Source organism: Microcaecilia unicolor, chromosome 1, assembly GCF_901765095.1.
Source record: "Microcaecilia unicolor chromosome 1, aMicUni1.1, whole genome shotgun sequence".
Lineage (NCBI taxonomy): Eukaryota > Metazoa > Chordata > Amphibia > Gymnophiona > Siphonopidae > Microcaecilia > Microcaecilia unicolor.
In genome coordinates this window covers 769,313,680-769,325,905 of record NC_044031.1, presented here as the reverse complement: position 1 = coordinate 769,325,905, position 12,226 = coordinate 769,313,680, and the positions used below count along the sequence as shown (strand labels likewise).

General features: G+C 43.4%; 1 protein-coding gene across 3 annotated transcripts in view; it reads left to right on the top strand.

Moving 5' to 3' along the window:
• The window catches only part of MORF4L1 (mortality factor 4 like 1), a 99,221-nt gene that overhangs the window by 43,116 nt on the left and 43,879 nt on the right, over window positions 1-12,226 (top strand). For 2 of the 3 annotated variants that reach the window (XM_030189818.1, XM_030189817.1), the window contains exons 2-3: window positions 4,932-4,978; window positions 11,193-11,260. In XM_030189818.1, coding sequence (XP_030045678.1) covers window positions 4,932-4,978; window positions 11,193-11,260 — 115 coding nt within the window. The remainder of the gene's footprint in view (window positions 1-4,931; window positions 4,979-11,192; window positions 11,261-12,226) is intronic. The other variant, XM_030189819.1, reaches the window with a different exon arrangement.

The window sequence follows — 12,226 nt, the reverse complement described above, 5'->3', positions numbered from 1 at the left end:
CAGGGAGGATGAGAGTGTTATCCATAGAGACAGAGAATGGGGGAAGAGGAGAGGTTGGTTTAGGGGGAAAGATAAGAAGCTCAGTCTTAGTCATGTTTAGTTTCAGATGGCGGTGAGACATCCAGGAAGCAATGTCCGACAGGCAGGCTGATACTTCTGCCTGGATCCCTGCTTAAATTTCTGGTGTGGAGAGGTAGATCTGGGAGTCATCAGCGTAAGGTGATACTGAAAACTATGGGATGAGATCTGAGTGCCAAGTGAAGAAGTATAGATGGAGAAAAGAAGAGGTCCCAGGACAGATTCCTGAGGTACACCAACTGATAGTGGGATAGAAATGGAGGAGGATCCACCAGAGTATACACTAAAAATACGATGGGAGAGATAAGAAGCCCTGAAATCCAAGTGAGGACAGTGTTTCAAGGAGTAGGCGGTGATCAGTGTCAAAAGCAGCAGATAGATCAAGAAGGATGAGGATAGAATAGAGGCCTTTGGATTTGGCCAGGAACAGGTAATTGGAGACTTTAGCAATCGCTGATTCAGTTGGATGAAGATTTCTCTGGTTTTACACCTTGGAGGCCATTATCCTTTTATGTTCATTTCATTCAGCATTTCTACATTTTTGTTTCAGGTCCTGGTGGTGGTGACAGCCTTTTTTTGCAAGCATCAGTGGCAGGCTCGGCCATACCGACCCTTTGGCTGATTTTGCGACTCTTACCTGGATAGCTGTTTTTCTTCGATTTGTAGGTGTTGAATTTTATTTCTCTAAGAGGCGGTTGTTTCCACAGCACATCTTGGAGTGTCTGGGAGTGCTATTTTATATTTAATGTGCTGCTGGAGAGCAGTCATGTCTTCCCATTGCTGTCCAGCAGCACATTCACACCCAAGTCAAGTTCTACTTTCCCTTCCAGATCCTGGAGTCTGGGAATTTGCTCAAGGCCTGAGTGCAATGTCCTCTGTCTTTTGGCCTCTATCTTCAACATGCTTCCAGCTGCCAGATTCCACAGCAGACCACTTCTGTAGTTCCTGCTCAACTCTTAGGCTTCTCTGTTAGTCTCCCTCTACGGGACCCTCCAGCTCAGCTGCAGCTGTTAGTTCCAGCGCTCCATTCTGTAGACATTTCGGAATTATCTCTCTCTCGGTGGGCAGTTTTCTGCAGCTACTGTGTTGCTAGGGAGTGCTGTAGCTGGGTGCTACAGATTTCAGAATTCTTCCAGGACTTCGACAGTTGACACCTTCTAGTGTTGCCAGATGTAGAGTTGATGGTGGCATCTTTGGCGGATTTCTTGTATGTCTTGTTTCGGCAGCATCCAAGCAGGAGTATTTGGTGGCTCCAGCCTGTCCTGGGCTATGCTGGCGCCACTGGGCGACTGTTCCAGCCTAGCATGGTGCTTCCTTATGCTCCCTTTTACAAGCAAACTGTTATTTGAGGGCTTAGCAAAGTCGGCGAATACTCTCGGTGGCTAATCAACTCAGCATCTTTTACTGCCGAGGCTGAACGCTCTGGCTGTTGGGTTCTGCTCAACCTCATTCTAAAGATACCAGGTGCTATCGTCCGGGGCGGCCTAGTTTTAATCCCAGTGCTGGGGATCAGTCCTAGCGAGATTTTGGAGCTTGTGCCTTCATCCTGTGCTGCCAGGGTGTCGGGGCACTACATCCACTTCTCATTTTCAGAGGGGTCTGCTTTTGTTCTCAGTTGGCCTTTAATTCTTCCTGCTAGCTAGACGTTCTCTGTGTTCTTTGGCACTATTGAACAGTGACCACAAGTACTGTTGGTCATATCATTAGTTCATGCTTAGCTCAGGACCTCTAAACCTCATAGGGCTTCTGCGACCCTGCTAGCTGGGTCAAGGAGGCTATCACGTCCACGTAATTGATAGCGGGTTAAGTATTTTCGGCCAGATTCTGGGCATCTGTCTGAACTGTACCCATTTTTGGGACAGTACCATCTGTTTTTCTTAGAGAAAATGTAGGGCAGCGGTCTTGTCTTCCTTGCATACTTTCTCCAGACCCTACCCTTTGGGTATCTCTGTTCGGTCGGCTGCCTCTTTTGTAGTATCAGTACTGTCCGCAGGAGTTTTCGTACATAATGACTGCTTTGCTACATCCCGCAAGTTTCTGGATTCATCCGCTGACGCTAAGGAACAAAACATTATGTATTACCTGATAATTTTCTTTCCTTTAGTCGCAGCAGATGAATCCAGAGTCCCCACCCTGTTTGATTTTTGGCGGTTCCTATTGGTTATGGCTGTATTTCTCCATTGTTACTTTTTAGCGGGATGGTTGTAATCAATTTACATCTTCGCAGTTTTTGGCTTATCAAGTTTCCCTGTGAGGAAGGAGAAATATTATAATTCTGTTTCCTTCTGCTTTGTTATGAGAAATACTGACTGACCAAGGAACATTCCAACCTATAAGACAATGCAAATTCAGCACTCTCTATCTCCACCAGCTGGTAGATGGACACAACCACAACTCTCTGGATTCATGCTGCGACTAAAGGAAAGAAAATTATCAGGTAAGACACAATTTTTCATTAAGATGGTGGACACCTATGAAAACATCTGTTGCCATAACACTTGTTTTAATAAAAAGGAGTATGTTTGTGCCAAGGTTTCCTGAAAAGGGATGAGCACCACTATATCCACATGCATGTAACACTTAGCACCTGCATGCCCTCCCCAAAATCGAGACAGAGGGGAACCTAGAAACACCCCACAACTGATTGTTCTTTCATATTGGATGTGTAGAGTATGTTGTGTAGCTATCCATAAAAACAAACTCCTACTTTTATTCATTTTGAATTGTGTTTTTTAGACAGCAGAGCAATTTTTGCAAGTCACTGTGTAAACCCTGAACCTGTGAGCTAACTGGAAGAGGAGTCCCATCCATAATTAAATGGACATTTTGTGCTGGACTACACCTCCCCTCAGACTGGCTAACATTATCACGTAGCCAGGTAGAAACTGCTGTCAAATATTGGTTAATTCTCTGTACAGTTGTCATTTAATTTGTATAATTCATACTTCTCAACTCTTGCAGCTCACCAGTCAGACTGAGGACTTCTGCTTCTGATCTGTTTGTTTTTCTCACAGGTAGAAATCAAAACTCTCCCCCTGCTTTTGAAGGACATTTTACACCATCGCCAAGTTTTTTTTTAGTAAGGACACACCAGATTTTTCCCTGCTAGGGTTGAGAAGTATGTGGATTTAAGTTATTTTGCATTTGGGTGTCTCAGGCTGGAAGCTTGGTGGTGGGAAAGACTCATTCCTATGGGAAGTGTTGATGAAATATTTTAGCAAGAACATACAATCATGAAAATGCACATCCTGAGGATAGAGACAAGCAGGTGAAGCAGTAACAGAAGAGGGCATTGTACCTGCAGAATGAAAGTATGAAAGGTAGCTTCTTGCTCTGTTGCTCGTTTGTTAGATAGTAAGTCAAGAGATCTGGTCTATGTTCATATAAAGACTATTTTGGGTAGGGCCGTGTACGTGCAGTTTATCAGAGCCTACGAGCTCTTCTGAGCTTACCCACATAGAAACGGAGAATTGGGTGACCCATAAGGACTGGAAGATCTGTCTAGTCTGCCCAGTTCCTTTCCTGACCTCCGGCTTTCCCTTTATAGGGCATAGAGTAGAGCGCTGCCAGCATGGGAAGAGGGAAGCTCTTTTAGTAGTTCACTGAACATGTGTAACCTGAAAGCTGTAGAGCTCTTACTCGCTCCTTACATGTCACTGGAGTATGATTGGGTAGGCAGGCCGGCAATGTACTGGAGTAAGCTTACATAGATGGCCTTATAAAAAAAAGTGTTTTGTTTTTTTAACTATTCTGTGCAAATGGAAAAAAAACTTCAATGAAAGTAGCTCAGATATGTCTCAGTAAGAACACGTGAAATACAGTTAAAACAGTCAAGAGCATTTCTCTGAATTGAATATGGAGCAGTGTATGCAAATGTTTCAACTCTTTGCTGCTGGAGTTAATTTTTCCAATTTTTAATTGTTTATAAATCCTGCTGTTGGGATTTGATGTTTATTTTTCCCGAATTTGCAGCCTTTCAAGAGGACTACAGAGCATTTGAATTCTAGGGCAAAACGTATGCTGAGAATGATTTGTATTTAAAGTAGTTAGGAGCTGAGATACTCCATTTATTAGCTCAGTTTGGCAGAGGATTCATCAGCATGTTGGTTCTGAATAGTAGGGGTGCATAAAATGTTTGGTCTGCTAGTTCCCTCCTACTTTGGATTTCCAGTTCATTCATGAACCTCCATTGACAGCTACTCTGGGGATTTATCCCTAAGCCTGCCAAGTAGATGTTGCTGTGACATAATAATTGTAACACAACCTCACAGGCATGAGGAGTGGATCCTGTGCTCAGAAATCAAATATGCCATTGCCAATTAAGTTATGCGGGCACTAGTCGAGGCAGAATGCAGGCCGATGCTAGTGAGAAGCGCTGCCTGATATTAGGGGTTTTGTTTCATAGCAATATTTCCAGGAAAGACAGTAAGGATACTAAAGGATCCTCCTCTTCTGAAGAGTCAGTGATCACACTGTATCCTAGTTCATGCTCTGTGCAGCTGGAATAGGTTGCTTGTGTCCGTGCCACTTTCTTTCCCAGCTCATGCTGTACTTGTGCTGCTGAGTTTTATGCTCCTGATGATCCCAGCTTGCACTCTCTGCTTGTACTGCTGAAGTAGGTCGCTGGTGTCTTATGCCTGTGCTTACAAAGTATATCAGTGTCTTGGAAGCTACGCTTTGAAACATCAGGAAAGGAATTGCACCACAGCCCCTGTCTTTAAATTCCAGTGCCAACAAGTTTGAAAAGGCTGTCTCAGTTTCTCTGTTCTGCCTTAGCTTTTCAGTGGAAGTGTGTGTATTTCCTTTCAGCTCAACAGATTTAACTGAAAGCACCTTTTCACCTTCTCTTGCAGGTGAGCGTGTGCTGTGTTTCCACGGACCTCTCCTTTATGAAGCTAAGGTATAATTTTCTCTTTGACTCTTTCAGTTGAAAGTGGTGGTAGGAGTGAGAGAGCAGCTACTGTGCAATGCTTCCTGTAATATTCTGTATCAGGCTAGGGGCACAGTTTTCTTCCACTTGTGAATGTTGGGGTGCTTTTTATACCGGCAAAGCTCGTTCTCCTTCATGGAGCTTGGAATGCATCATCTCTGTGATATGCCCATACTTTTTTGGACAGGATAGGAAAGAATGCGTTCTTTAGCATGTGGTTTAGTATATAATTCAGTCTTACATATACATCCTTTTCTGATTTAGTGGCTCAGTTCATTGTCATTGATGTGGAATAAAGACTTGAGAACTGCCGTGTTGTCATTTTCATCAAATTTTTCATCGATAAGCGAGATTGAGTCAGGAACACTTGAGTTCACAGTTCTGAGCATGTGCGGCCTTTCCAAAGCGTGATAGTCTCCTCAGCTTCTTGGTTTGTTTTTCCTGCTCTAGTGAACAGTATGAATCAAAGCTTTCCCAACAAAACATTTACATTTAGTAGTTGACCGATTATAGATTTGTTTATGGTGGACATGGACAGTGGTTGGAATAGAGTGATGTGACACAAAAGAAATGGACACTGAAGTTGATTTTATTTTAGAAGATGAATATACAAGTGATAAGATGTTTCGGAAGAGGAGGCTTATATGACTGACATTATGAACATTGGTCTGGACTAAGTAGGGATTTTATCTTGTGAAGGTCTTTTCAACTGTTAGATTCATGTATAATTTCATGTATAATTGCTTATAAATTCCAGCTTGACAATTGAAAATGATTAAGGACGGCTGAGTTATTTTAATGTTTGTCCTACTCTTTTCACTGATTTTTGAGCATTTTGCTGCTTTGGTGAACAACAAGGAGGAACAGGCTCTCTGCCTCTGGATTGAGAGACAGCAAAAATTGGTGAATATACCATAGCCAACCATATAAACATTCAAGGGACTTATATCCCCGGAGTTCAAAACCAAATAGCTGACAAGCTTAGCAGACTCCTTCAACACACTGCTTCTCAACTCCATTTTCTAAGAATGGGAAAACATCTCAGATCATCCTTTTTGCCAGCAGAAAAACACCAAGGGGTTGATACTCAACATGGTTTACGTGTGCAGGAGATGATCTTGCCAACTAAAACCACACTGAGGCAGTTGTTGATGATCAGCAGTTCTTAACCGAACAGTGCTGCTGAATATCGGCTCTAGCCACCTCAGCAAAATCTGTCAGTGCCGTGGAGGGGTCAGGGCAGACCCAGAAGTTATGCGGGCACTAGCAGTATTCATGCTGGTACCCACATACCTAATCTGGCAGATAGGGCCACATGAAATGCAGTTTTATATTTGCCCAATTAAATATTCGAGTACCGGCTGGCACCCGTGTAACTTCAGGTTCGCAGAAGACCTGGATATTCAATGCTGGTGCCTGGATGTGGCCCATAATTAAATATCCAGGTCTAATTTAGCCGGTGGCAGTTAGCGCAAACTTTTGCTCTGTCCTTCTGTCCCCACGGACCTGCCAATCCCCTACATTGCAAAAATTCTTCACTAGTTTCAGCAGAGGGCCAGCACCATGATTCTTATTGTACCCTACAGGCTTCAGCAGAACTGGTTTTCACTTTCAAGCGGTTGGCTCTTATACCTCCACGAAGCTCAATCTATTTCCGACACTGATAAGTCAAGAAGGAGAGCTCTTCTTCATCCTAACTTGAAGTCTGTGGCCCTCAGAAGCTGGAAATTAAATAATCTCAATGTTTGGTTTACCGCAACCTGTTCAGGATATTTTGTAGCTGCCAGGAGACTATCTACTAGATGTAGCTACTCTTTCAAATGGAATTGATTTGCTACTTGGTGTTATGCTAATGGTCACAATCCTGCAAAGTGTCTACCTGCTGTTTTTCAGTATATGTATCTGCACTTCTGTTATCAGTGAGACCTTCAAACATACTCAGTAAGAAAGTAAAACCCCGGTGCGCACTCTGCCTACCATGCTCCAGTAGATAACCTCCCAGCTTCCCACTGTACTTTGTCATATTTCATGAAGTGACATCTCCATTTCAAGTCTCCTGTACAGAAGCTCCCCTCTTCATTCCTTCAGACCTTGACTGGTACTAATTTCATTAATGAAACCATCATTTGAGCCATTAGAGTCCTCTTCTTTGAATTTCTTCATCTAGGATGTGCTCTTTCATTGCAGTAACCTTGGCTAGAAGGGTGAGCAAGCTTCAATTATTGGTAACCTATGAACTCTTGACAAGGTTGCTTTTTTTAACACACCCTAAATTCTTGCCAAAGGCAGCATCACCATTCCATATCAATGAAAATAGTAGTACTTTCTTACATTTTTCCAAAATCATTTAAAACAGCAATTTCCCCTATTGCGTTGTATATGACACACTGAATGGTTTCTGATCTTGAAAAAGCAATATTACCCAAAGGGAACCTGAGTAGACACATAACATTCATTCATTTATTTAAAACTTGATAGCTGATTGCAGTGATTGCTATCAAACACTTCCCTGTAATTTGCCGTTGAGGAATCTTAGCCCACTCTCTTTGCTTCACTGCTTTAATTCAGACCCATTCTTTGGTTACCGAGCATGACCTGCTTGTTTCAGGTCTTTCCACAGCATCTCTGTTGGGTTCAAGTCAGGACTTTGACTAGGCCAATCCAGAACTTTAATTTTGTTTCTCCTCATTCATTCAGATGTAGACTTGCTTTTGTGTTTTGGATCATTGTCTTGCTGTTTAACCCAATTATACTTCCGCTTCAGCTCATGGACAGATGACCAGACATTCTCCTTCAGAATTTTCTAGGACAGTGCATAATTCACAGTTCCTTCAATAATGGCAAGTTTTCCAGGTCCTGAGGTAGGAAAGCATCCTCATACTATCACACTACCCACCACCATTTTGACAGTGGCTATGATGATCTTACTGTGGAATGCTGTGTTTGCTTTATGCCAGTTCTAATGGGGACCTGTGTTATCCAAAGAGTTCCACTTTTGACTCATCTGTCCATAGTGCAAAAGGCTTAGATATCCAGTTGTGTTTGTTACAAATTTGAGACAAGCATTGATGTTACTCTTGGATAGTGGCAGTTCCTGCCTTGCTAATCTCCCTCAGATCCAAGTTTTGCCCAGTCTCTTTCTTATTTTGGAGTCATGAACACAGACCTTAGCTGAGGCTTGCAGTGCTTTGGCTGCTCTTCTGGGATATATTGTGATTTTCCAGATGAGTCGTTGCTGCACCCGGAGTAATTTTGGCAGACCAGCCACTCCTAGGAGATTCACCTCTGTTCCAAGTCTTCTCCAATTGGAGCTAAAGGCTCTCACTGTGGTTCAGTGGAATCCCAGAGCTTTAGAAATGGCTTTGTAACCCTTTCCAGGCTGATATGAGAAATATCTCTTCTGGAATTCCCTTTGATCATGTCATAACGTTCTTGTTAAAATGTTGTGGTGGCCTGCTTCACTTTCAAATTATATATATAGAGAGGTTTACATACAACAGGGCTGCCTTGGATTTAGTTTGCCTGTGTTCAATTGGCTGAATCTAATTATGAATTAAATATGGTCAGTTGGTTGAGTAATTAAAGGAGCAGTTATTTTTTCATATGGATGATATGAGTGTTGGATAACTTTGTTCTTTAAATGAAGTAATATTTTTAAAATTTATGTATTTACTCAGCTTCCCTTTGTCTAATATTGCATTTTGATTAAAGATCAGAAACCATTCAGTGTGACATATATACAGTAATAAGGGAAATCAGGAGGGAGGTACGTAAATATTTTTTCACATCCCTGTAAAAACCCACTGAGAAAGCCCTTCACAGTGTGAATTGTAAGCACACTCTCGCGTTCTACCGTAAAAGAACTGAGTCAGTCGGAAAGTCTATGCAGTTGTTTATTTCCTTTCGATCCCAACAGGACTGGCACACCAGTCACACAAAGAACACTGGCGAACTGGCTAGCTTTGTGCATTCGACTCTTTCAACAAGTAGATGCTCCTTTCAGATATAGAGCGAAGTCACATCAGTTCAGAGCTACTGCAGCCTCTGTAACCTTGCTAAAGTCTGCATAGCTTTAGAGACTGACCGAATGTCAGTTTCAGCACCAAAACCAGCCCAAAAACTCTCCCACCCCCACCCACTATTGCTGCCATACACAGCCTCAGTTTTGCTCCTGCTTATACCAGCTCCAGTCCCAAGATGGCTGCCAAGACCTTCAGCGACAGTCTCACAAGACTGCGGCTGAAGGCCATGGTGGCCATTTTGTAACTCACTGTGAATTGCCCTTGAACTGGGTAGGCCTCTAGATGACCAGGGCACCTGAGGTAAGCTGGGGGGAGGTGGGAAGGCTGGATGTGTTGAGTGGCATGGGGTGGGGCCTGGCCGGTTTCATTTTTGGCTTCAGTTTTTGCTGAAACCGAGCGGCCAATTTCAGTTGCGGATTTGTTTTCAGCTGAAACTGAAGATCCTGGGTTTGGTTGGGCTCTACATAGCTTGTTACCATCTATCTGCAAAGCAATGCTCTCTTCATGTCTTTACTTTGCATACTGCCTGAATCAAGCTTCAGCAGCAGACAGTACCTTCAGTGAAGCTGTTCTGGCCATCTGCTACTACTACTACTCATCATTTCTATAGCGCTGCTAGACGTACGCAGCGCTGTGCATCTGAACATGAAGAGACAGTCCCTGCTCGACAGAGCTTACAGTCTAATTAGGACAGACAAACAGGACAAACAAGAGATAAGGGAATATTAAAGTGAGGATGATGAAATAAGGGTTCTTGCCTTTTGACCTAACAACTGTTGCATTCTGTCGGTGTGGGCTCTTCTTAAAACTGTGAAAAGTACAGAGAGTCCGAGTAGCCCTAAGCTTGGGAGTCACCCACTTGTGTGCCTGACTCAGTTCTGTTTGTTGATGGAAAAAGCAATGTTGCTCACAGGCAACTGTGTTCTGTGAATCAGTCCTGTTTAATCTACCTCTGTCAAACTGTTGCACAACACTCAGTGTTTCAATCATGATACCATCTGAGCACTGGCTTCCTTTCTCTGTATGCCTCAAACATAAGAATCTCACCCTCGTATTTAAAGGACTGTTCCATAATGCTCCAGATTCTGTCCAACCTACTCCACTGCTCCCAAATGCTGCTTCTGTCCTTGCTGTTTCAGCTCGCATATGGTGAAGATAGCTGATTCTCCTCTGCCTCCTTGACCTGTACTTGTTGCAATGTCCATACCTGTTCACTCTCTGCTATATTTCCCTTCCATTTGCTTAGCAGCTGAAATAAATAAAATCAGACACACAGTCTCTCTCTCTCCTTCCCAGGAGTTGCCTAATTCATTGAGTTTTGCAACTGGCTGAGGAGACCTGCTGCACATGCTTCAAACTATGAAGTTTTGAGCTATGGTAAATCTGTTCTGCCCTTGTGCCATTGGATAATGTCACCCACCCTAATCCTTTGGAAAACATCTGTTACACATGAGCAACATTACTGTGTGGCATAGTGCAGAGTTTTCCTTAGTAATGAAGGTGCAGGTTGGCCTTAGACCAGAAGCTGCACGAAAGACTGTGATTCTGAAGAAGACAGGCCTATTAAAAAGAATTCATTTAGTTCTAATAAGACATTTTTTACTGCTTTTTATATTTCAGGGCGGTGCAAAAACATCAGTAGACTCAGACATATGAAATCCTTATCAACCCCATTACTTAAAATCACCTCCCAAATCTGCAAAAGAATTACCTAATATGTCATATCACATCTCTTCACCTCAACCTAGACTACATCCAGATGCGTAGGAATTAATTCTGTATCTTAAGATTTCAGAATATAGCTGGGCCGTGGCTGTCATGTACTGTTAAGCCAGGGCTGACCAATAATAAGAGTGTAACCCCCTTACAACCCTAGTGTCAGAATTTTAACAGTACTTTACAATTGCCAGGGAGATCTGGGGATCGCTGCCTCTTACCACTGGCAACTGGGAGTGAGCAATAATGAATGAAGCTCCCCATTAGCATTTGCTGGCTACTTGCAAGTGGTCTGCATTGGCTTCTCTCACTGACCCAGAATGGCACCTCTTTTCTTCTATAAATGTCTTAGTATCTGTGATTTATGCTTAAATCAAGTCTTGACAGTGCTTTTTTCCATGAATACTTGTTTGGTCTCTGAAATGTTTCCCTGCTTTTTTCTGTAGTGTGTAAAGGTTGCCATAAAGGACAAACAAGTGAAGTACTTCATCCATTACAGTGGGTGGAATAAAAAGTGAGTATTTGGTATGTTTTTCAGCTATTAAGGTCTGATCTTATGGAACTGGTTCGGTCACTGATGATCAAGAGGTAAATGGGTTGGGTAGTGGAAGAGTTTACAGACAAAACATCGTTGGCGGAGTTTTAATAACATGTGAGAAGCTTTTAAAGAACCAAGAAACAGATGATGTCCTGATCAGACTCTCTTAACCCTAAAGAAGACCTAACTCTAGAGAGCATCTTGCAGTGACATTGCTTCACCTTCTAGCAGTGTCTTCAGTTAGCTTTTGTGCACAGAACAAATGAAGACAGGACCTAGTGGTCTCCAGCTGCATGTACTACAACAGGGCTCGACAAATCAGAAATCTGCTTCTGGCACCTGGGATTTTCAGCTGCCAGAGCTGTGGTCTTTTGAGCCACACGGAGCAAGAACTCTCAAGCTGATCTTGCGAGATATACAAATAGTTTAGTGATGCAACAAGCTCCTGCTCTTGCCGCTGCAGACAGTAGGGTGAATGGTTCTGAGAACCAGCTAGGGGAAGGAAGGAGGCTGACTGGTGTGGAGGGGAGCTAAGCGTGAGGCCTCGTTGACTGCTGACTGGTGTGTGCAGGGGGTAAAGGCTGGGGGGAATTGGAACTGGAGCGGAGTGGGCTCAGGGCCAGGTGGATTGGGCGTACTGGTATGGCTGGAGGGGGCCGATGGCTTGTGGAGATAAGGGCTTGTAGGGGTACAGATAGGGGTTGGGGGTGGGCTGGATGGCATACTGGGGTACAGGCTGGAGGAGGCTGACACTTGTGGGGGTTAAGGGCTGGGGAATAGCTGACTGGCTTTGGGGGGGGGGGGTTAGGGGTGAGATGTTGGGGCTGACTGGTTTATATGCTGGGGAATGGACTGACTTCAAGGATAAAAGCTGTTTTTTATTTTTTTTTGGGGGGGGATTGGCATGCAGGAGTAGGAGCTGGAAAGGACTGGCTGGCTTGT